The sequence below is a fragment of the Aythya marila genome (genome assembly GCF_965140915.1).
Source record: "Aythya marila genome assembly, chromosome: 2".
Lineage (NCBI taxonomy): Eukaryota > Metazoa > Chordata > Aves > Anseriformes > Anatidae > Aythya > Aythya marila.
Genome location: NC_139043.1, coordinates 43,215,785 through 43,240,727, shown reverse-complemented (window position 1 = coordinate 43,240,727; position 24,943 = coordinate 43,215,785). Strand labels below are relative to the sequence as shown.

Genomic DNA, 24,943 nt, shown 5'->3' with positions numbered 1-24,943 from the left:
TGTTTATCTCCTATTTTGAAAATCTATATAGGAAAATATTTAAACTGCAGAGAAATGCTGATAAGAGGCAATCTTCTCACCTCGATGAAAGTAAATAGGAGTGGTTTCCGAAGAAGTTAGAGATAGAAGAGAGAAATATGTGTTTGACTTGATTAGAAGGGAGAAGTGTTTTCACCAAAGGAAAAGAGAGATTGGTTAATCCTCTGAAAAAGCTCAGATCAATGACAATGGCTTTTCAGTGCTTAAATCACTCAAGAAATGCACAGCTATCCCTTCTTCACTGCCATGCACTGAATAACTTTCATCACTTTTGTGATGAGAGACTTACTCAGAACATACCTGTATTGCTCTGATGTGAATTGCAGTGACAGTTTAAACACACAGCTACGGGGACTGATATTCTCAAAACTTTAGTAAGTGAACTTTGTTCTTGAATGTTCTTAAAATGCTATGAATCAGTTTTAGGTTGTGCATTTTCTTTTAAAACCAGACCTATTCCAATTTGTTTCTTCTGTAGTCTGTGTAAACATGATTACTGTCACCATTCACACGGGGAACTAATATTTATCACAAATGCCAAAGTTCTGTGATTCTTCAGATCTTTAAGTGCAGCACTAGGTTAGGTAATTAGTAATCAGTTCTAGGAAACCAAGAGAATTCTAACGAATAAAGTTAAAAATAAAATCTAAAAGAATGTACCTAATGAAGTCCTAGTTTAGCACAGAGCATTACTGATTGATCATGGTAAACATACCTGCAGTGTAATCTCTTCCTCATCGTTAGCAGTGTCACAAAGATATCTACTTCACTAATTTCTTTCCAGAGCAGCTGCAGGAAACAAACTTGTTTTCTATTTGGGTTTAGTACTACTGAGAGCTCCTTCTCACCTCTTGAAATGAATTACAGGGATGGCCTTTTGTAATACACTGCTTTTGAGAATTTTCAAATATGCCATTCAAAAGATCATCCTTTTTGCTTCAGATGAAGCAAATCAAGAAGAAGTTTGTCTTGGGAGGAAAAAGCTGTTCATGTTTTGTTAACAAAATTCAAGTTCACTTAGTAATGGAAATGGAGGGAGATCAGAAGAGTTGCTGTAGATAAGTCTGTTCAATGAGGAAAAAGGTGTTTTGAATTATGTACCATAAGAAACTGGAGCTTGTCTATATTTGTTTTAGTATCAATAATTATTCATTTATTTGCCACTAATTATAACACATAACAACTATCTGTAGACTTAATCGAAATGAAAAGTTGCTTGAAACTTCATAGCGGACCAGGGCCTTTATGAAAATAGTATTTCCATTTTCTGAAACTCTAACAGCCTCAATATAAGGCAGAGAACTACCGTTAGCTTCTGATCAAAGGACAGAAACAGATAAAAGATACTGAAGGAAGAATCACAAATTTGCAAGCGAGACAGTTCTAATGAAATGGTTGCAATTTTCCCAAGTTGCTGGAGCAGTTCAGTTACTGTGCGGACAGTCATCAGGATCATCTTGGGACTGATAATATTGAGTTAGAAAGCATATTTTTCTTTCATTTTTTTCTACTTTTCCTTCATTTCAATGGGAAAACTGAGATGACATCTTATGTCCTCAGCTTGTTTGAGTCTATTCCTTTCAAGACACTAGAGATCAAGGAGTAATTGCTTTTTTGAGCAGAAAACTTATCTTGGATTTTTTTCTTTTTCTTTTCCTCAGCCCAACAGCCTATCCTGCAACTTTTCCGTTCTCTTCCCCCTTTGTTCTCCACCTTGCTTTTTGCACTGGTCTGGAATATTCCCTTTCCCTTGCACAACACGTGATTTTCATTTCTTCTCCTGTCTGCTCTAGTGATGTGCGAGGGGACATTACTGTCCTTGCCTCTGGAGATTGACAGTAGGCAACATCTTCAACGGGTTTTCTTGAGCATGTTGTGTTATCAGTAAAATGAACAGATGGAAAAAGATCATCAAGCCAGCATGTCTTGTCAGCTTTGGATGCACCAGGAGAGTAGGAGAGTACCTGTGTTTTTGTTTGTTTGTTTTTTAGATGAAAGATCTTCTCAGGAATTTGAATTCACTGAGATATTTGTTCTTGCTTGGCTTTTCACTCTAGAACATTTGTCTGACTCCTTCTGTAATAATACCAAGTTAAAATTTCTTGTGACAAACTGAAGTTATTTCTCAGATGATGGACATTGGGGGAGCTAATATCCTGTGGTGTCCACCGTGCAGCTGTATCATGTTCTGATAATGCAGAAGATAACCCCACATTAACTGGCCCTGCTATACACTCGCTGCAGAAACATGATGCAGAACTTTAAAGTCAGTGATAAACAAAGCAATTAACTTCAATTTGGGGGTGTTGCTGACTTTTTTGTTTGCTTTCTTTTCTCTCTCTTTTTATTTTTTAATTTTAAAATTTATTTTTTATTTAAAGATTTAGGTACAGAGATCTAAATGAGCATGGCACAATGTCTTGACAAATAGATTCCCTTTCCTGTTGGGCAACAGAGAACACAGAGCTGTATAAAAGCGGTGAAGGATGGATGTGTCAGTGCTTGACTTTTCTTCAGTTTCCAGTGTCATCTTTTTGCCTTTTGTTTTTCCTCTGAAAAAGCTGGAAAGTGTTGTGAGAATCTGAGGTGCTGCAAAAATACTAGGCCCAGCACTGTCTTTCCAGCTAATGCTACAGTGAGCTGCAGCAGCACATTATAATTCTTAGCAGCCACTATCCCTTTCTTCTCAAGCTGTCACACAAACTGTCCTCTCACAAGGCTGAATGTGCTGGTCCTGGGGCTAGAGAGTTCATACTGAATTTGCTGTCCTTTTTGCAAACCGGGGGTATTACAATAGGATTGTCAAATCCCTGCAGAAGTAGTGGAGAAGCTTTCTTCAAGGTTGTTTTTCTCCTTTTGTGCTTTACAAATAGGTGTTCATGGCATATTTTCTTTCCTTTTTTTTTCTTTTTTCTTTTCTTTTCATTTTTTTTTTAATATTGACAGAGGGAATTGAAAAGGCTAGGAGAGAGGGAAACTTTATCCTGTTTATGCCAGTGGACTATTTCTCATTTTCATGTGTTCTTTGAATTCCTTGTCTTGAAGTCTTTTTCTCTATTTTACTGTCAGTGCTAAAGTTACCAGTAGTGTACTGTAACATTGATTAAAAACTGTACCTCTGTTGCAGGAATATCATACTTTGACTAAGAGAAATGTCAGACCCTGTCTGCCGTTTCGAAGTCAAAGTTGCTGCAGATGCAGAAAAATGGCTGTGATATGTGAAAAGCCTGTTCAGTTGGTTCAAAACTGAAGAGTGATGTTCAACTGAGAAATGAATTGTTATTTGCTAGAGTAGTTTAGCATCTTTTACCATGTTGTGTGCTTCTGTTCCTTGGTCTTTGCTGTATGGAAGACTTCTGGTTCAACTGTCACTTAAATACACATTTGCAGATCTGAATCGGGTGCTGTAGCCATGTTTTGAAATTCATCTGAATTTCTATTCTAGTATCACCTTACAGATTTTTTTTTCTCACCCTCTTTTAATTTCCCTGACAAATCCACAAACCTGTCCTGTCTCCTGGGCCCCTTGCAGGACCACCCTCATCTCTGCTCTCATAACTTCCTTTCTGCTAGCCCTTGTCTCTACTTTGGCTATTCTTCAGCCAATGGGCCAGTCCTGTGTCTCCTTTCCTCACCTGCACCTTTAAACATCTAACAGCCTCTCTGCTTTCTATTTCCCAGCTTTGTTCTTTGCTGGAGCATGCCACTGTACTCATTGATTTTTGCCTGTTTTCTGCTGGCCATTTCTGCCCAGACAATCTCCTAGAAGTTGGAGGCTGGAGATTGCTGAATGAAAATAATTTCATTAACAAATCATAGTTAGGTTGCACTAAAGTAATTTTCTGAGACTTATTTTCAAATGTTAAAGTTGTCAGAACTGTGAATGGAGATGAGACATGGGGTTATGCTAATCTGTCGGTGGTGTTTCCACTAAAACAGTCAGATTAACATATGCTAAATCTTCAGAAGCTCTCTACTGGTAACAGGAAAACACTGGGTTTGGGGCTGAAATATTCTTTACCCATAACTAACTGTGCCATATGTGAAGTCTTTTGTCAGAGGAAAGAAGAAACAGATTGAGCCATTTCTGAACTTCCTGGAAGCTTTTCAGGCTGTTCTTCCAACCTACAGGCTGTAGCAGTGGACACAGGTTTCCCCTTCTCCTTACCCACACATTCATCTGTTTGGGCAGCTGTTTCTGTGGTACATGCTCCCATAGTTTATTGAGATTTGGGGCAGAATTGCTCTTCAACCTACAGCTCTTCAGTGACACTAGGAAGTAAATAATCAGAAAAAAAATATTAAAAATTGGTGTGGTCAATGCTGACTTTACTGGGTTCTTCCAGGGTTCTTAAACAATGCTGTAAGCTGTGAATGGTGACATGCACATCCAGTTCTCTTTTACTAAATGATTGGTACAGACAGGAAAAAATGCTTTGGCTTGTGAAGATAAAAAGATTTAACAATGCCTATCAGCAATCTAAGCCTCTGTTGTGTTTCTGATAGGGCCTCCTGAAGAAGTGTTACTCTGCCAAGGCTGCGTACCTGTTCCAGCAGGACAAGTTCTACGATGTCAGCTATGACACTGGTGACAAGTCCATTCAGTGCAGCAGGCGTCCGGATGCATTCAAATTCTGGCTGATGTGGAAGGCGCTGGGAACCACAGGCCTCGAGGAGAGAGTGAACAGGGCACTGGCTTTGGCTAGGTACCTCCTCACAATTTTGAAGATGTCTACTCTGTGTCATTGACTGTCTGAAATGTTGACAGTGCTAACACTTCTTATCTTGGAACAGAAGAAACTGTTACTTTTTCCCCCCTTTTCTTTCTGTATAACACAAGAAAAAAACTATTGGCAATAGCAGTAATAACTAGTGTGATTAAATTTGCTGCAATATTTAATCGTAATTACTACTTGTAGCAATAAGCATAGATGTCAGTTAAAAAAAGAGTCTGAATTCATCTATTGATATACTTTGTTTAACATCCATGTTATCTGAACCATATGTAGGACAGCATCTACCAGCATCCCCTCCCTCTTCTAACTCTTAAATGTATGTTCTGGTATTAATGTAAAACAGGCACCATGTGCCAGGTTCTAAGCTGTGTCTAGCAAGAAGTGAATTTTCCATTCTTGTGTCCACTTCATTCCTCATGACTGAGAAAACACAGAAAAGTATTGTTGTGGGGAAACATGAGGATGCTCTGTTAATGTTAGGGTGTAGTAGAGCTATACGAAGATAACGGCAGGTTGCTGAGGTTGCTCAGAGCTAATGTATGTTTATTTTTTCTTCATGGGTTTGCTGAAATTCTTAATGCTTATAGTATATTCCATTAGGGACTGAAGCATGTCTTTTTCTGGAGTTTTTTCTCCATTTTCAATTTTTACTATCTTTTTGGTCTTGTAGCACATGGTTTCACAAGTGAATTCCATAAAATTCTTGCTAGAAGGTGTTTCTAAAGTGATGATGATGTCTCAGTTTCTGGAAATAAACTTCCATACACAAGTTGTTTTGTCTTCTAATAGAAAATATGGTCTTGAAATAAGATAATGTCCCATTAGAAACAATTCAGTTGAAGTATGTTCAAAATGTATTCAAGATAAAACTGCATCAACATCTTCATTCACTCCTGGGCTAGCTACACACTACTATAATGCAAATCATTAATATTTAAAAACAGTCACCTCTATCATATTGGCATTATATTTTTGATATGAACTACCAAGTTTAAAAGAACTGAGTGTTTACAGAAAACTAAAGGAATGTTCTCACTTTAAGAAAGTCACTTTAAAGAAGAAGTTGAAACATCTATGACGTAAAACCAGAGTAGATTAGAAATGGAAAAAAAAAAAAAAAAAAAAGTAAGAAAGAAGCAAACCCAGAAAATCCCAAATGAGCTCTGGCCTTATTCTCTATTTCTTCAAAGCCGCTCATTATTCGACAGATTATGTGTTCTTAAAATCTTCTGGTTAGATTGCACCTTGTTTTTGTTCCTGAGCATTGTAGTGGTCTGTGTCTGTACAGACTATGTAATTCATTGCACTATCAGTAGGCGAATTCAGCCTTATCAAGGTCACTGGCCAAGGTCATCTAACTGAACGTAGTGATTAATGACCTTTCTGGGATCGATATTTTCTTTGAATGTTAGGATTCAGCTTCTAAGCTGAATTTGTTTCTAAGGACAGAATGTTTTTTTTTTTTTTTTCCTTGTTTGAAGAAGAAAATTAATTCTTTGTCATTATCTGATGAAGTGTATTCTTTACAGTAGCTGCATTGCTATCTGGAATTTGCGTGGACATGGGCGCTTTGCAGCTGAGACATCAGGTTTACTGGGCACTGTGCCAGGTCTCTTAACTACTCAACAGCTGTGCAGCCTTTCTCCTGTTTTGTTACAGTAGGTTTTCCTTTGATGTTGCAAAGATAGTATTTCAGTGTTCCTGAACAGAGACCTGGATTAATGCTGGAACTGGTGCATTGGGTATACAATTTGAGAGCAAGATTATTTTCCATGGATAGGCAGAGCTGCAAAGGCTTTAGGGTAATTGCAGTCATGCATTTCTGTTGCATCAAACTTTGCTTATTGGCTATTCCATCAATTTCTTCTTGGTTTAGAGGTGAATCATGTTTTCAACATGGTAGATAGCCCTAATATATTAGATGTAATTATCCACCTCTTCACTTTATGCTTCAGTATCTTCCCAGTTTTTATGCCTGATCACTCTGTTGACAACACCTACTTTTAACAGACATACATCCACGTTTGCTGCAGTTCCCCACCCCTCACTTTCTGCAAGGCTTAATCGTAGCAAATAGCACTTCTCTGTGCACTCCAGTCCTCACTGAGACTCGAGCCCTTCTGACATTCTGCAAACGTGACATGATAATAAAACTCCTCTGTCAACTGTGGAAAGATGCACAGAGTAAATTACTCCACTGCCATCAAATGGTCCTGGCAAGATAAATCATGGGTGATGGATTTTTCTAATGGCTGTCTTCTTAGGCCATTGGCAGTGTAGTTAGGAACATGATTAACGGTGTTGTGAGCTTGACCAGCATCAGATATCCTATGTCAGACAGTGGTATAAGAAAAAAGGTGCTTGTGGTAAGAGAGCAGGGTATTATGAAATGAAAAGTAGCTCTAACACACTTTAAGACCTCAAAAAAATACGTGTTCATACTTAGATCTCTTTGAAGAGTTTTTTTGTTGTTGTTTGTTTGCTTTTTTTCAGGATTAAATTAAGAAATGGTTTGAGGGCCACTGTTTTGTGAATGGCCTGCTGATTATGATAGATGTTTTTCAACACAGACAAGAATCTTCTAATCAACAGAATGGAAGCACTGAACTTGTTTTTGCTTAAATTCACCTACAGAAGCAGGTTCCCTCCCCAGTTATATCTATCCTCCTGCATGCCTTTCAGTATGCCTTGCTTTCAACCTAAACAGTAGCTTGGGAATTAACAGCCAGGTAACAAACAACAACACACAGTAGGATTTCAATGGTCGTGGCAGACAAGATCCAGATCATTGACTTATTGCAGTGAAGAGAAACACCTCAGCAGTGCACAGTTTGGTGCAACTCATAGAGCTGTGCTGTTGGGAGCTGGCACTTTGTCACAGCAATCATTTTACGGGGACGTGTGCTAAGAGGTAATGAGTCACATGCACAATACTTGTTAATGATAAACAACGTGGCAACTCCCCATGCTCTGTTTTGAAAAAATTAGACCATCTAGGGTATTGTTTACTGCCTTCCTAGCCAACCAGTTTCTGCAGCACGTCTGCTGAATCTCAGGCTTTGTGGATACAGCTGTGCTAGTGGTGTCCCTGTGAAGGCAGATTTCAGGCATGTGAATAGTACCAAGGGGGGTTATTCTAACAGTATTTTTCTTCCTCTAGGAGTGAATAAAAGAATTATTCGTGTGATGACCAATAAGGCAGCTGCAGGCAGGGAAGTGCTGAATTAATGAAACAAAAGAGCATATTTATACAAAATCTGTAGTTTAACTGCCTCTGTTTTATTACTATTAGACAGCAATACCTTTGTGTAGAAGACTAAAATTCTGTTGACGTGGGAATGCTGTATGAGTTTGAGGTAATTTCTTTGGAGTTTTCATTGGGAAGGCTTTGAGAAGGCATGTAATTAAAAGAGCCCTAGCTATGACAAATTGTCCTCTTTGCTTCAAAAAAATGCTGGAGTGACACCTGCTAGTGGCAAAGTTGAAGTCATGTTTTAAAAAAATTGGTGCTGTTTGGATCCAAAGTTTGAATTCAAATCCATCAATCCATCTTTGTATTGAAGTTTTTTTTTTTTTTCTTTTCTTTTTTTTTTTCCCATGCTGACAGGTGAATGATACAAGAAATATTTATTTTAGTGCATTGTTAGCATAGGATGCCCAGGGATTATTGTGCATCAGCAGAGGCTCACTGAAGGGAAATGTGCACTGTTTTGTGAAGTACGGGACAAGGACAGTAGCAGGAAAACTGACGGTCTTTTGAAGTACGTGGAAACTTAAGTTCTGGGCCAAGATCCTGGTGACAATGGTAATAGTGCAAGAAATGTCAGGGTGACCATGAAATAAGATGGCAGCACAGCATCAGCACTTGAGGAAAAGAGATTGAGGAATTAATTTGTAGAGAACAGCATCAATAGAAATTTGCATCAGGAAAGTTCACAGCCTGATGTAAATAGGATCAATTTGTGCCATGTGGCTCCACTGAAAATCTGTGCCTGAGGACAGAATTTGGCCTCTTCTCAGTACTCCTTGGCTGGTTGTTGCCTTTATTTGTTTCCAGGAGCTGATAGCTACTGTATTTTCACAGCAGGTAGAAATGAGGTTTAACTCTGTGGTTTCTTCAAGTCGGGCGGGGAAATAAAATAAAATAATAATTAAAAAAAAAAAAGATGTTTATGTATTTAAGGCCTTTTCTGTTGTTGCCTCTAAGTATTGTATTGTTCAATGTCATAAAACCCTGTGTTTTTAATTACAGATATCTAGTGGAGGAAATTAAGAAAAGAGAGGGATTCCAGCTTCTTCTGGAGGTAAGTGAAAATGGAATTTAACTTTTTTTTTGCCTGTTGTTTGTCTTTGTTCTTTTTAGCCAAATGCCATTTCGTATTTGAAGTGTGTAACTTAATAAGTTGCGATGCACAGATGTGCTTGGACACATAGTATGTTCTGTATTCCCTACCACCAGTCTACCCATTTTCATAGATAGCTTCTGGGCCTGTATTGCCTTAGGGTGTATAAATGGAGCATTTTCCTGTGAAAGAGAAGAGTCTGATTGCAAAAAGGCAGTGCCTGCCAGGCTTACAGATGAGACTGAGTGCTGGAAGAATAATCAGAATATCTTGATCCTAAAATGAACTTTTCATCATTGAAGTCCATATTTTTTCCTTAATTCTATTTCTACATCCATCTTCCTAAAAACTACCAAAAATAGGTAGTTTTCACCCATCTTTGCTAAACCTGTCAGCTTTTTTCTCTTATGATGGTCTTGCTTAGGAGAGAGTGAGCAGGGCTAAAGATCTCAATTTTTTCTCCTATCCCCAGCTCTTTGGTAAGTGAGGTTAATATCTTGAGAGGCACTGAAAAGATCTGTCATTTTTAGAACATATAAGTATGTGAAAGACAGCTGGGTGAGTACCATGGGGAGGAAGAGAGCTCATGGAGAACAACAAATGTAATGATGAACCAAATTTCCAAATTTGGTTTACATTTGTTGATCCAATAAGCATTCCAGGTTAGGCTGGAATTAATATGAAATTTAAAAACTATTTTATACCACTTGTAAAACTTTTCTGTTTACCTTTGAAAACTGTTAATTTGGAAGTGCATACTGGGAAACTTTACATGAAGGGTGCTGGTAGCAACATATGATGGGCAAATGATGACACAACATATGATGAGTAAAGTGGCAAGTTCATTAAAAAGATAACCCTTCTCTGTTGTGTAGAGCTTAGTGTAGAGGGTAGATCCACCTTAGGTGTGAAAGATGTTGGTGAGAGCAGAGATTGTTGTTTGGTTCCTGCAGGAAAAGGACACATGGATTGAGAATGGGATTGGGAAGAGTGCGATAGTATGGGCTATGAGAGGGAGGTTAAGAAGAAATTTTCAGGAGTACAGGAGGACAAGCAGTGAGAATTTAAAGAAAGACTGCTGGTAGGCAGCTAGGCCCCGTTAAGTGAGTCCTTTATGAAAGGAAGTTGGACTTCGGACAAGAAGCTTGGAAGATGATCCTCAGATACATGCAGTGAAAGTCCTGTAGCGAGGACTCCTCTACAGCCTGGAAATGCCAGTTGTGTGTCTGTCATCTTGAACTCCTCTGTGGTATAATTGCTTACCTGCTTGGATAAGAGCTGTGAGAAGATGACAAGTAATCGTGAAGCGTGGCTGGGGGTAGTTATTTCTTTCTGGGATGAATGGTATTTTCAGAGGGGGATGAAGTTATCTATTGTGTGAAAGGAAACTGAGACAATCAAGGAGGCAATATGATAATATATGCCATCTGCTTAGTCCTGCCATCTGATTTTAAACAGCTTTAAAATAAACCCTCCAACAGTCAACTAGTGCTTGCATTCATGAGGAAATCGCTGCCTTTTCAGGGTCCGTGTTTGTGTGTACTCAATGCATGCTCTTTGGGGAAAGAAATGGGACTTTAAGCACTGAGCTTTATTTCATTCAATGACAGCAGGTGGCAGGTTTGCAGTTCTGTTCCAGCTGACAACGATATTCTCCTTGATGATTAAATTGTATTTAATGCATTCTTTGAAGTGAGGCGGAAAATGATATGAGCAGTTCTCAGTGCCCTTTCATGAAAGAGCATGTCTCAGCTGGTGGGCTCTCCTCATTCAGGAACTGCCTCAATTGTAAGAGCAGCCGCAGTCACAGTGGGGCAACGAGATGGTGTGACCCAGCTATCAAGCTGCCTTTTAACTTCTTTTTTTTTGTTTGTTCAGCCATACTAATGAGGATGGTGTGTGTGTTGGGGGGTAGGGGCGTGTTAGTTTATAATCCATGTTGTAATTTAGACCCTAGGTAAATATACTGCATTGAAAACAAGGTAGGTCAACATTAACTGAGTGTTGTTATGGGTAGTATTGGGTGGGACTGGAAAATACATCTATTCATCATGCTCTTGCTATCTGTACAGGTAAAAAAATAAAATATAATTTGTTCCAAATTAGCAGGAAATGTAGGCAGATCCTGGGTTGGTCTGCTGGAACATTTTCTCAATCATGTACAAAATAGAAACCTCATAAAACAAAATGCTTTATTTTATAATGCATGATGAACATCCATTCTGCTTGTCAGGAGGCTTGCAGCTAAATCTCTGCTGAGTTTAAAGGCAAATTTGCCCAGGAGGGAAGCAGAGATGTGGAGTCTTTGCTCAAAAGGCCTGCTTAGTTATTGGACAAGATATTTTCAGGCATGTATCATACAAAGCATCCTGAGATTCTTAAAACATGAGATCTGAGAAGGCCAGCACTAACTCCAGAACTACATAGCGGGCTGTATGATATAAAAGGAGAGTAGTCATTCAGTAGAAAAAATGACTAGGTGTGCAAACATTAAATAGTACCAAAAATAATGAGTTTGTGTGTTTTGTGTAAAATGCATCACAGGAAATTTCCATTCTGAAAAGAATATGAAAATTTCCCTTCTGAAAAGGAAATGTATTTTTCTCTTTCAACTTCCTTCAGTTTTGAAATCCAAGTTAGCTCTCAATGCCTCTCTTACACTTCTTCTTATTTTTTTTTTATTTTTTTTATTTTTTTTTTTTTAAATTTTATTAACCAAGACAAAAGAAGAAATAAAGAAGGAACCCCAGCAGGCTTCCTCTTCCTTCCTTCCTTCCAACAGGGGAGAGATAAGTGGACAATGTTAAAAGTGTTTCTTGTTTCAGAAAAGGGAAACAAAATGTGTGTTGGAGAAGGAAGTCTTGATTAAAAAGGTGTAAACTCCTTCTGTCCCCCTGATCCCTCAAATAAAGCACAACTTGCCGATGAGCTGCAATATATATCTCTCTCTCATTTTGTTATATTTCATAAGCAATCACTTCTTCTCTTGTTTAGCCGGAGTATGCAAATGTTTGCTTTTGGTACATTCCACCGAGTTTAAGAAAAATGGAGGATGGACCTGAATTTTGGCAGAAGCTACATGAGGTGAGTGTCACATGAACGGTGTTATCTGTAGCTTACTGATGTATCTATGTAAGAATGTGAAATAGCCCCTGGCTTTTCCAGACATTAACCTATCAGTGAAATGGTGATTTATTCCTCAAATAGATGTTACTAGGATTTTTAAGTTTGTTCCCTATTTAGACAAAGCAAATTATTCTTTTTCTACATGCAAAAAGATGCACACATTTCCAAGTATTCAGCTTACTATCAAAGCTGTTAGCAGATGGCAGAACTGAGAGAAGATGAACAGTCTTGTCTGCATCTCTTGTCTAGACAGAGTATTCATTACCTATTGCAGACACTTAACATTGTCCTTGGAACTTGTCTTGCATTACTGTAGAAAAGGCAGGTGAGGAAATGCTTAAGAATACATTTCTGATGTTAAACAACCTGTAAATGAATACAGAAATACAATGGGAAAAACTTCAGTGATGAGCATTTTGGTAACTCTGCCTGCCATTCATATACATCTTGGAACAAAGTAGCAGTGAAATTTTGAAGTAACAAACTGGGAATAAGTTGTTAAGAATTAATTAGGAAACAATAGACACTGGTATTAATTAAGCTAATTGCTTGCTCCTCCCTGTAGCAACTTCAGTATTCTGCATTATTTTTTCCCCTGGAATTTCTTACTAGAAATTTAAACTAGAACATAGATATATGTATACCATAGACAGACAAAACATGCATACTTCCTATAGAGGCTGCTTTTCTTCCAGCAGCTTTTCCTTCACAGGAATTACTTCAATTTATAGTTGATGCTGTTGTCTTTTTGGGGTGAGGTCTTCCTTAAACCTGTCTGTGTTGTTTTGGAAAGTATATTTAACCCTTGCAGTTCAAAGTTGTTCATAACCACAGTGTACATTCACTACATTTTCACAAAACATGAATGGATTGTGATCCTTTCATATAGGGCTTACCTTCCTTTTGTTAGAGTGGAAGGCATATATATACATATCTCCTGTACCCGTGAGGATTTGGAAAGGGTGCAATGGGAAGGCATAGAAGAAATAATGCTGCACCTACCACCTTTGATTTATGTATGCAAGTGAGAGGACTGAGGAGGGAATGGGTGAGGCACAATGAAAGTCTTTGAGCACATAAATTGTGTGTGATTGAGTGGATTTTTGAGTTCCTGATTCCTTGCTGGTGCTTCCAGTCAGAGGGTGGGGAATAGATGCCTAACTTTATTATATGTACTGATACAGACATTTTCCTAGCAGGTGTTTTGTGAGGGAGAGACTGTGTGCAGATTTTCCCAAGAACTGAGCACCACTGCAGATCTCAAACATTCTTTTCATTGGCAAGGTGACATATTCTTGATTCTTAGTGCCTCTGATGAAGCACTAAGAAAATAAATAAAATTATAATTATTTATATCCTCTCTCTATATATAATTATTTATATCCTAAATTATAACCTATTTCTCTCTCCCTCCCCAAACTACCCCACAAAAACAAACAAACAAAAATTAAAACAAATGAACAAAACCCAACCAACCAAAACAAAACAGAGCAGAACTCCTTAGCAAAGCAAGACAATGCATGGCACAAATTTCTCTCCCGGGATGATGAGATGGCAAGAGAGGAAATAAATGAAGAGTGCTAGTTGCATTGATTTAGGCACTGCTAGGAATTTGTTGGACATCACAGAACTGAGCTTGTTACAGAACTAGAGGATGTTATTTCACCTCCATCATACTTGGCAGAGACAGGTCTGGGGTTGCTTTGCTTTTTGGATGCTAGGGTCCAGTTTGGGGCACAACATGCATCAGTGAGCAGAGAAGATGACAGCACTGGGTTGTACAAAATAGGGATGACTTGACTTTTCTAGCTAATGTCAATTTGTTCTGTAAGATTGCTGTTGCAAACACCATAGTCATTATATTAATATTACATTAATCAGTACAGATACATAGGCATGAAGGAATGTACCCTTACTAGCAATGTGTAAGTGATTAGAAGATGCAGCCTGGAGATATTTTTGCATCGTGCCATCAGCAGGCAGATGAAGATGTGTACAGTTTCCTGACTGCAAGTGCTTCCTAAATCTTCCCACTTTCACAAAAATGAGCGTTAAATACTTTAGTTCACAACCTGTCTTTCCACACAACATTTTTTAACAATTTTTCCGTTTATCCAGAAATCAATCTTCCTTTTTTGTTGACCTGTATATCTGACAATAATTAAGGAAACGTATGTCTTAAAACTCCCTTGAGCAAATGATTGATTTTGTTAAACTGATTGTTCAGCAATATTTTTTAGAATAACATGCTGTCATCGAAGGTTAGTTAAGTGAGCTTTAGTGCCAGTGAAATTTGATAAACCAATATCTCTGATCCTCAGCTTTCTGAAGAATTTGCATAGTCCTATGCAAAGTAACCCTGAAGGTTTTCTGCTGTTCTGGCTCTTCTCCAGATTTCATGGCCCACTTTATGTGGAAATGTCAGGGCTGACTGGATGACTGGATCACAGTGTGATACCTGATTCTGATGTCAAGTCTTCTAGCTGTCCTACATAAACTGTGTCTATCTGAAGGTGATTTTTTGATTTTTTTTTTCTTTTTGGTGTTTTTTTTTTTTTTTTTTTTTTTTTTTGCTTCTTTTCCTTAAATGAGGGGGCCTTGGACTTTAGGTCTGCCCTCTTCAGAGTCTCCATCATGTAAAATGGAAAGGTGATGGGAAAGAGTGGCATGGACAATTTGCAACAGCCACAAGCTGGTCATGTGAGTCACCACCTAAACACTTTAGAGAACGAGAAACAATATGGTGTTGGCAAAGTAACAACCAGTACAAATGGTACATTATCCTGTTACCCAGTGAAACAGGAAATTCTGTGCACAACTGTGGTCTTACAGCATTTTCATTGCTTGGAATTACAGCAGCAGTTAGCGGTACAGTGAAGCTGGTTCTTTTTTTACAGTACAGCAAGGCACTGGAGGCAGGTGGTCCGAGATAGTTCATACCCTGAATATTTTGCAGTACTCTGTATGTAGCACGATGTAACCCTTGCAATGCAAAGTGTCTTTCAATGTCATTGCTTATAAGTGAAGAGGGATTTCTTCTTGTAGAAACCATATGTATGGCACTCTGTGGTAATTGGGGAACTACTGTTTAATTCAGCTAGACATATTTGTAAGTGTGGTTGTTTTGTCGTTGCAAAATCGAGGCAGTTACTGCTGACCTGGAACGACATAATTCATGGATGAAGGAACCAGACTTGGAATTGCTTTGTTAGTGCTCTATGTGCCCCCTAGTGGTGTTTTTTGCTCCTTTCCCCTTTATGAAGCGCGGTAAGATTTACTTTGTTTACTGCTGAGGACAATCAACGTGTCACTTAGTCACAGTGAGATAAGCATAACTGGAAATTATAAACCAGAAGTGGAAGTGAGAGAAGTAAAAATTTTCAGCCCAGACAATTCCAATATTCATATTTTATCCATAATTGCAAATACTTTTGCATATTCCTACTTATAACAATCTTCTCTTCAAAAATTCAAAGGTTCAGAAATTCATCTCATGCTGGAATGTCTCCAGGTGATGCAGAACCAGATGATTATTAGTAATACTGTCTCTGAAAGGCTTTCTGGAGGCATGGGGTGTGCTAGGGCACAAGAAGAGTTTGGAGGGATAAGTCTGGAACTATTGCCATCCTATTGCTAACCCAGCCAGCCAGCCATGCGTTATATGTTCTGGATCAGCGTGTAGTCTGCTCAAACTCATTGTGGTTTAGAGGATTAAGAAGGAGATGCAGAAGTAGCTCTCTTTAACAGAGCCCCCTTCTACTGAGCCTACTGGAGCCTGGCCTTGCCAAAAAGTTGGAGCACAAAAGTAGGTAGACTGCTGCATGTTAAATATTGCTCAGAAAAGAAAGCTAGTAGTACTTATTGCCAGGTATTGAAGTTCTCAAAATGGGGGTTAAAAAACTTTTAGTAGGTTCGTGGTCCATCTTTTACACTTCACTAAACTGTACCTACTCTGTAGTTCTAAACAACACATATTGGAATATTGGTTTTCCAATGCTTCAGGAAAGCTTTTGTACATTGTTGTTAATTTCAATTACTCAAAATTCTAGCATCTCAGTCTTGAATTTTTTTTTTTTTTAATGTTTATTTTTGGCCCTTTTTTGGATTTTTGGCCAAAGAATGCAAAACTTATTGGTAACGTTAGAAGGCTCAGGATACAACTTCATAATGAGACCTCTATAGCTTAGAATGTCATTTTGGCCCCTCCCCTCTTCCACTCAGTAAAAGGTAACGTCCCCCCTCTTAAGAATATGATGTCTGCTAACTGAAGGTATATTTGTAAAATAGCCTGTCACGCTGACTGGTGTTTTGATACATTTATATAATGAGAGGTTTCATATCAAAGCAGTAATATAAGGAGGTTGAAGTGGTGTTGCCTTGGCAACCTCTGAATCTTGTGGTCTTTGTGGTATAAATCAAACACTAATCAAGGACCCGATTCAATATTCTCTATATATTCAAAATATCTATTGACTATGGTAATAGGTTTGAATGGGAAGGGAAAACAACACCTTCAACAAATTGCATTAATAAAGTTTGCCCTCAATATATTGTAACAGCTAGAGAAAAATGGCATAGATTATAACCATGGCATTAAATGCAGAGGGCCCAGTTTGATGCACAAGAAAGGTTCCTAAAATGTCACTGCAGCTATATTTCCACTTAAGATTGTATTCAAGATGTTGTCAGTAAAATGCCTGGCATCCTTGCATAAAATACTTTGTGTTATTTTTACATTTGAACAACAAAATACTTAACTATTTTAATGTGTGTTAAAAGTGTAGTATATGAAACCTGTTGCTATGAAATATTCTCACATGAGTAATTGTTATGGTAACAAGTATCCTTACTGATTCTAACTTCTAGCTCTCCTTGACACGAGTTTCTTTGGAGAGCCACATCAAATGACAGGGAAATCAATGGTAAAATTTACACAGAAGTATATGGGAGTTAAATTGGCTAAATCATTGTGACTGACAGCTCTGGAGGTGTTCATCAGTCATTTGTGAATACTGTCTGCTGATCTAATTGTTTCTGATCCCTTGTGTTTTCTTGTTGCGTTGAACTAACGTAATCATATAGAAATGCATTTGGACAAGAATAGAGAGAAAAAGAATGGGTCAAGGTGTTTTTGTTTGTTTGTTTGTTTTTCCAAACGTATGTGAAGAGATGGTACCATGACTTTTTTGCCTTCTCTCAAAGCCACCTACAAATCTGTTGTGAACTTCAAGAAAAAAGACTCTACAAGTAAAAGAGATTGCTTTGGCAGGTTTAGAGGTCTAAAAAGAAATACCTTCCAAGGGGATGGATGATCATCTCAAAGAACCAGATGGGGATCTTCCAGAGAGGTTGTCTGAGGAATCTTGGTTTGTAAGGGAAATCTTCAGAGTCAAAAATTCCAGCTTCATCCTCTTTGACTTGAGGCAGATACTCAACAAGGAGGTGGCACAGCTTCCCTCCAGCTTCAGCACAGAGGAAGTCCCAGATCATGACTCAAGCAACCTAAAGTCAAATCCACCCTTTGGAAAGAGTTGTCTCTCCTCATTATTTGAGAGAGGAAATTTAGAGATGCCAGGATCCCAGAATGGATGCCTTAATTCATAGACACAAATAAGGAGAATGCAGTACTAAGTCTTGAGTATGTGGCCTTAAAACAGACCTTCATTTCACCAGCCCTTGAAGAGAAGAGCTGCAAAATTTCCTAACTCAATGGGCCCAACTGAATTCTCTATTTTATGTTCAGGGGAGGCAGAATGGCAGCATTCTTGGAGAGGTGAGAGCAAGAGGCCCAGCTGAGGCAGGGCTGCAGGCAAGTACCACAGGGAGAGAGGTGCAGTAAGCCCTGAAACCACAAAATGAGTAATACAGTAATAAGCAGGACTTATGTTGTAGTATGACTATTTCTCAGGAGAGAATGGTGCTCAGAAAATCAATAATAAAATGTCACTTGTTAAAGTAACAACATCTCTTATTTTGCAATTAATTGTACATAATATGCAGTAGTAGATGAATAAAATCTTTGTAGTTTAGCTGCATATAAATTATTGTTATTGTTAAGCAGAGAGATTTAGGCTCTGATAAATGAGAAGAAACAATGCAATGGGCTGTAATAGTACAGGCAAATTATAGCACTGTATTCGTACCTTGTTAATGAGGGATTTGCACACTTCCCTTTTCATATGTATTTTCTGCAGTTTTATATGACTCAGCAGTACAAAAGTATTTGCAGCTGTTAATTAAAGAAGAGATTTAGCATGACTTTGTTTTAAGTGTCTCATCTGTAGATATGAATTGCAAGAACATAAAAATATTATGCCTTTAAAAATGTATTAATTCAAAATATAATACTTTGTTTTCTGACTGGCAATCTGCACATACCTGGAGTTTATGACTTTACTCCATGTTATATTTATTCATGCTTGAGTACTGAAGTAGTAGCACTAGAGTAAGGGGCCAGATTCACTGCTAAAGTCTCTTATCAGTAGAATTAGGGATCAATACTTTTAATATTAACAGTGCCGATCTCATGTTAGACCTGGATGCTCGCTGCACTCCAGTATGTATATTACTTTGGTGGAATTGTACGCCTGCTTAACTTTCAGTCTCCATGCAATGGTTTGGGAGACTGTTGACCAGCTCTCAAACTTGCTCTTCGTGATGTTGGCTGGCATATTTGGAAATAGAAAGAAGGTATATTTGTGTGAATGCACTGTATCCTACAGTAGAGGTAATAAGACAAGGAACGATGCGAACTGCTTCCAGCCTGTGCTTTCTGTAGTAGTACTAAGTGGTATTTCAGTAATTCATGATGTGGCATTTGTAGAGATTTCTGTTACAGAAATCTTTACTTTTTTTTTTTTTTTTTTTTTTTTTTTTTTTTTTAGGTCAGAGAAAACTTTTCATTGAGATAAATAGGCAAGAATCAATATCAGTAAAAGAGTTGATAATTACCTTCCAATTCATTTCACCCATCCAATTTCTGTCCTTTGGATAGCTGGCTGTTTCTTTTCTATCCCCTCAGTCCCTTCCTAGACTTGTAATACCAGGTTATAGCTGGAACTGATGATATTTACATTCTATCCAGCAACAATAACATATCTGGCAACAAAGCATTTCTACTGTAAGAAGACTGTTACACAGCTTCTGAAACTACCCCTCAATTCTCAGAACAAAGAAAAGAAACCCAAATGGCTTTGCTGCTGTACTGTTTACCAGATGAGAGTGCAGGGCAACTTTTGTCAGAGACTTAACGTTGAGCTGTGCATGTTCAGGGCCCACTGGGGACTGAAGTCTATTGATCCCTAGTGCTCAGCCTACAAATACGATCGAAGCTGTGGGGAAGGAGTCTGCTGCAGCTCCATCTGTTGCATTCAGGCTGAACAAGGATTTCCTCTTCCCCAAGCCACCTGCAGAGCAAGATTGCTCAGATCTCCAGAGGTGAAGTAGATTTCACACTAGTCGTTTTCTTGCTTGAAATTCTTTAAAGGATAATGGAGGGTCCGATCATTTCTCTGTGTGATAATACACATAATGACATGAAATGAAGCGGGGGTGAGGGGGAATGGACAAAGTGGAGAAAAATATTGTGAGGAAATAAAATCGTGAGACTGACAGATCCAAAGCAAAGAACCCAGTCTTTCAAGGAGATCAGTGCAGGATGTATTTTCATCACAGTATGTAAGGCTGTGTAGCTGACTCAAATGCTAGGAGCAGTATAGCCGTGTAAGTATGGCGCTTAGTTAAGGTTAAAACTATCTCACTAGGAGTAGTTAGCTAACAGGACTGTTCTTTCTGGACCCAAGCAAATCACCCCACCTATAGTGGGGTATGTTTTGTGTAGATGTACTCCCTTCTTACAGAGGAACCACAAGTTCAAAAGTGATGTTGGGTTATGTTGTCATAACCTTTAAATCTATGGTTTATTCTTTGAGAAAAATGTAGTATGACTTTTTAGCCTATTTACAGTCAAATATTTTCCATTCTGAGATTTGCTTATAGCTGTAGCAAACTGCTCTACTCTTGATATATTTTGTTGGCTTCCACTAGTGCATCCACACAAGTTCCAAACTTCTCCACTGCCCTAATTTTTCATGCTATCTTACTAAAACCTAGGGGTCTTCTAGCTTTCCATTCAGATACAGAAAACAAACAAGTAGATTTCAAACACTTGCATTGTTAAAAGCTTTGCATACAATAAATCTTTCTGTTTACATGTAGAAAACATCTAAAGAGGCTCATTTTCAAACTGAGATCACAGAAGCAAAGGGCAAGGGGATTCACCGGGACTGCAATCTCCACTACACTTCATTGCCAGATTCAATTGGTAGAATGGTGCTAAAGCACAGCATAGACTCTTACTATTTCTGTGTGAAACAGTAGTATTTAATACAGCAATATTTAATTTATATCACTTTCAAATAGATACCACATGGAGCAGTGGAAGTCTTGTAGCCTTTGTTAGAAGTCTCGCTGATTACAGAATGAACAGGATTGGAAAATTAAACTCAATTTCTTAAAAAAAATATATATTTATTTTTATTTTTATTTTTTTTTGGGGGGGGAGGGGGATTAAATGGAAGTTGGCACAGTTCAAACAAATTAAGTAGGCAGGTGGTGACATACCTTAGAAAATTGTCCTTTCCACATTTGTGAAGAATTGAAAAAATATCTAAGATATCTAAGTGCTTCTAATTTGGAGATAATGGTCATCATGATTACACTAGGGTAAAACTGAAGCATTGAAATGGTTCATGAATGACCAAGGTAGAAAAGAAAAATAATGATCATTCCTGTGAACGTAAGAACAAAGAATAATTTAATATTCTCTATTACAGCTAGCTGGTCCTTAAGCTAGTATGCAGAATAGCTAATCTGAAAACTAATTCAACCTTGTAATGTTTTTTATAAGCAAATGTTAAACAACTTTAAGAGGATAGGAAGCCAAAGGGAATTTAGACTAAATCTCTCCTGCTAGTTAAGCCTTGTTGCATATTTGAAAGGCAGGTAAATTAATGATGAATTATCAATATGGTACAGATAAATAAGGGAAAAAAAGGTATGGATGTAAGAATTTCTAGCATCTGTGCATTTCTTTGCACTAAGAGCACTCCAACACGTTATCCTTATTTGTATCTCCTGTCGTTTCAGAATAGCATAATAAAAATAAACACTTTATATTTTGAGTCATGCTGCCACACAGAACAATATTGCATTTTTGTTCATTACTGCTGTAGAAATGAAAAATTACATATTTCGTAATGCAATACTACGAGACTTTTCAGAATCATTCACATGCACATTTTGAATATAAATGTGTGTGCATGCTCATGCATATATATGTTTATGATTGTGTATATATTTACATATTGGGATCATCTAAAAACCATTCTTGAAAAGGGGAAGGATAAAATAAGGCATAGTATTGAATTAAGTGTATTTTTAGAAAAACTTGTTAATGTAATCATACAATCATAGAATAGTCGAAGTAGGAAGGGGCTTTTAGAGGCCATTTGGTCCAACCCCACTGCTCAAGTAGGGACACCTAGGGCCAGTTGCCCAGAAGATTTTGGAGATCTCCAAAGAGGGAGACTCCACAACCTCTCTGGGCAATCTTTGTCAGTGCTATCACCTTCACAGTAAATGAGATGAAGTGTTTCCTGATGTTCAGAAAGAACCTCTTGTGTTGCAGTTTGTGCCCATTCCCTCTTGTCCTGGCACTGGGCACCACTGAAAAGAGCCTGGTTCCATCTCTGCACCCTTCCTTCAGGTATTTATATACCTCGTAAGGTCCCTCCTGAGCCTTCTCTTCTTTTGGTTAAACAGTCCCAGCTCTCCCTTCATGAGGTTCTTGTCAGCCAATTTCTCCAGCCTTTGGAGGTTAAAAAAAAATCTGTTGTCTGCATGTTCCAATTTCTGTTAAACATGGTCAACATTTTTGGTATTTTAAGTCTTTGTTGGCTACCTTTGTAAAAACAAACAATAACAAAAACCCAACACAAAAGCAAATACCTCCTCATCCCTTGCAAATATACACTTTCTGATACATGGTAACCTTTAAATCTATGGTTTATTCTTTGAGAAAAATGTAGTATGACTTTTTAGCCTATTTACAGTCAAATATTTTCCATTCTGAGATTTGCTTATAGCTGTAGCAAACTGCTCTACTCTTGATATATTTTGTTGGCTTCCACTAGTGCATCCACATTCCGGACTGTGCTACTTGTTTGCCCAAACAACACGTATTTTCCTCTGCTTAATAAGACTAATTACTCTTCCTTTCCTTTGCTTCCTTTTGGAATTAGAACATATTGACTAATATTTTAAATGGCCTTTTGTGCTTGCCTGTGAAGAGAACTGCTTTTAATAAGAAAGCTGAACTTGAAGACATTTAACACAGTTAATTTAGTTCTGGTTAACCCTATTGACTATGTTCTTAAAAAGCAGCACTCTGTTCCTACATATCTGTGCACCACTTCATTATGCTCTCTCAGTGCCATATGCACATTAATAACCAATGATGGGAGAAAAAAAAGTTTGAGTTACAGGCTGAACTCCAAACTACAGCTTTTCTGAAAGTGTCATAGATCACGTTTAATAGCCTGTGGATCAAAATGAAACCCAATATACATCACAGGGGAACTCAATAATTGAAGCATCCCAGGAATGTCTAAGTACTGGAGTCCTGAGGTCACTGGAAGCTTCATTCTGTGCTCAGTTTTTACCTGAATAAGCACTGTCCCCTCTCCCCGTCATCTTTTCTTTCTGTAGCAAATGGTAATCATATTTTAATGCACTTAAATGATTTTACATGGCATTTTGGAGGACAATGAACTCTCTTGTCTTCCCCTTCCTCCTCCTTTTATTTCTGTCAAATGAGAAAAACAGTCATTCAGAGGTATTGGCATTTCTGAGTCTTCGGTACATATGAATTGCAGCTTTCTGTGCTAGGTGGCTGCAGAATGGTCCCACAAGGGCACTGAACATGGGCTCTGGGTCTGTGAAGCTGATCTGCACACCAGTTCTGAATTCACTCCTTTCGGGGGCTCTCCAAAGCATCCAAACTGGTCCCTTGGTGCTGTGAACGCAGTAATTTGCAACCCTGGGGCTGCACAGGTGGTACTGCGTGGGTAGGGGGGAGCACGCTTAGGTTTGTCTCAGGAAAGCAGCAGTTACAGAAGGGTTTTATAGACTCTGTGGTTTACATAGGGGATAAATTTCATTCCTATGTGAAAGGTGGAAGGAAGGTTGAATTTCACAGCATCCTACTGACATAAAAACTAGGAATGTAACCATAAAAAGCCTGGCCAAACTGAGGCCCTTGGGCCTTTCTTGAGTTGCGTTCACAGGGCTCCAGTACCAGGACTGTACCGTATGACTGTAGCAGAGCTGGGCTGGTGCAGGGTGTGCTGGTTTGTCCTGAGCCCTAGGGCCCTTAGAAGTAGTGACACAGCTGTGCAGCCCAGGCCAGTCCCATCCTGCCATAGGCACCGGTGCTCCCCAAGGAGCTGTTATTTCACCTTATGCATTTTAACTGCTCCTAGAGCTGGCCTTCCTGCAGCTGTCTGCTCTGTGGTTCCCCAACTCTGCGAGGATTTTGGAGAGCTGCTCAGAGGACCCAAGGTTCTGTCTTTTCTGATATACGGTGGGACTTTGAACTCAGTGGGGTTGATGACTGATGAATGCAAATAAGGGAATAACAGATGATTTTTAGGTGAACACTTCCAGTGAACATTCCGGGAATGATGAGATGATTGTCCAGCAGAGCCTCTGGTTTGATACATGATCATTGTATATATTCCCTATTCTTGCTAATACTTGCTATTCCAGCACTGTAGGATTTATGTAGGATAAAAGTAATGCCTGTCCCTCTCACTGAGAATCTCACTGAGAGTGAAAACAAAGAAGGCAGATAAGCAAAAACTATTTTTGGCAATTGTTTCAGTGCCAATGAATTTCTTAGTTTTGCACTCAGCAAACTGCAGTGTTCTATGGAAACCACCAGCTCTTGGTTTGCACCTTGTCAGTGCAGCCTCTCCCTCTGCAAGGGCGTGGTAACAGGAGATTCTCCGAATGCTTTCAATATTTTATGAAGGTCCTTGAATATCAGAAGTTGCAGGCGGGCTAATGACAATCTCATGAATGAATAATGACTGCCAGTGTGGTCTGTTGGTCACGGCTTTTTAGACAAACCCTTTCTACGCTACACAATAAAGTTTCCTCTAGTTACAAATCTTTCTAGTGGCATTGTTGCCATTCTGCCCTGCCAGCTGGTGCCTGCTGTGGTATCTGAATGAACAAAGAGTTTTCTAGCATTCTGTTGTTTTTGGCGTGTTTAATAAATAACAGCAATGAATTGGCTCTAGTGCAATAATAGTGATTACAAGATTAATAGTACAGTGATTTTTCTGGTCACTTTATAGGGAATTGGACGGAAGGAAAATATAATCTGAATTCCATCCATAGTTAATGGACCCCTGCAGCATGACCTGATATGTTTTTGATGGAAAACTAGATAAGATACCTTTTTGCCTAGTCAGCCAGAAAACAGCAGCTGCTTAACCGTAAAAGCCTTTATTTTACTTCAGAATTAAAGGCAGACTTCTGGTGTAGTCTGAAGCCTGGGCAGCAGTTTCAGCACTGTCTTAACCTATTTGGAGAAATATTTTATTGTATTTGTTATGTCAGGTATAAGCGGGGAGC

General features: G+C 38.5%; 1 protein-coding gene across 1 annotated transcript in view; it reads left to right on the top strand.

Moving 5' to 3' along the window:
• The window catches only part of GADL1 (glutamate decarboxylase like 1), a gene marked incomplete at its 5' end in the record, with an annotated part of 71,261 nt that overhangs the window by 24,692 nt on the left and 21,626 nt on the right, over positions 1 to 24,943 (top strand). Inside the window, 3 exons of the mRNA XM_082755343.1 lie at positions 4,546 to 4,745; positions 9,028 to 9,079; positions 12,113 to 12,202. Of these exons, the coding sequence (XP_082611469.1) occupies positions 4,546 to 4,745; positions 9,028 to 9,079; positions 12,113 to 12,202 (342 nt within the window). The remainder of the gene's footprint in view (positions 1 to 4,545; positions 4,746 to 9,027; positions 9,080 to 12,112; positions 12,203 to 24,943) is intronic.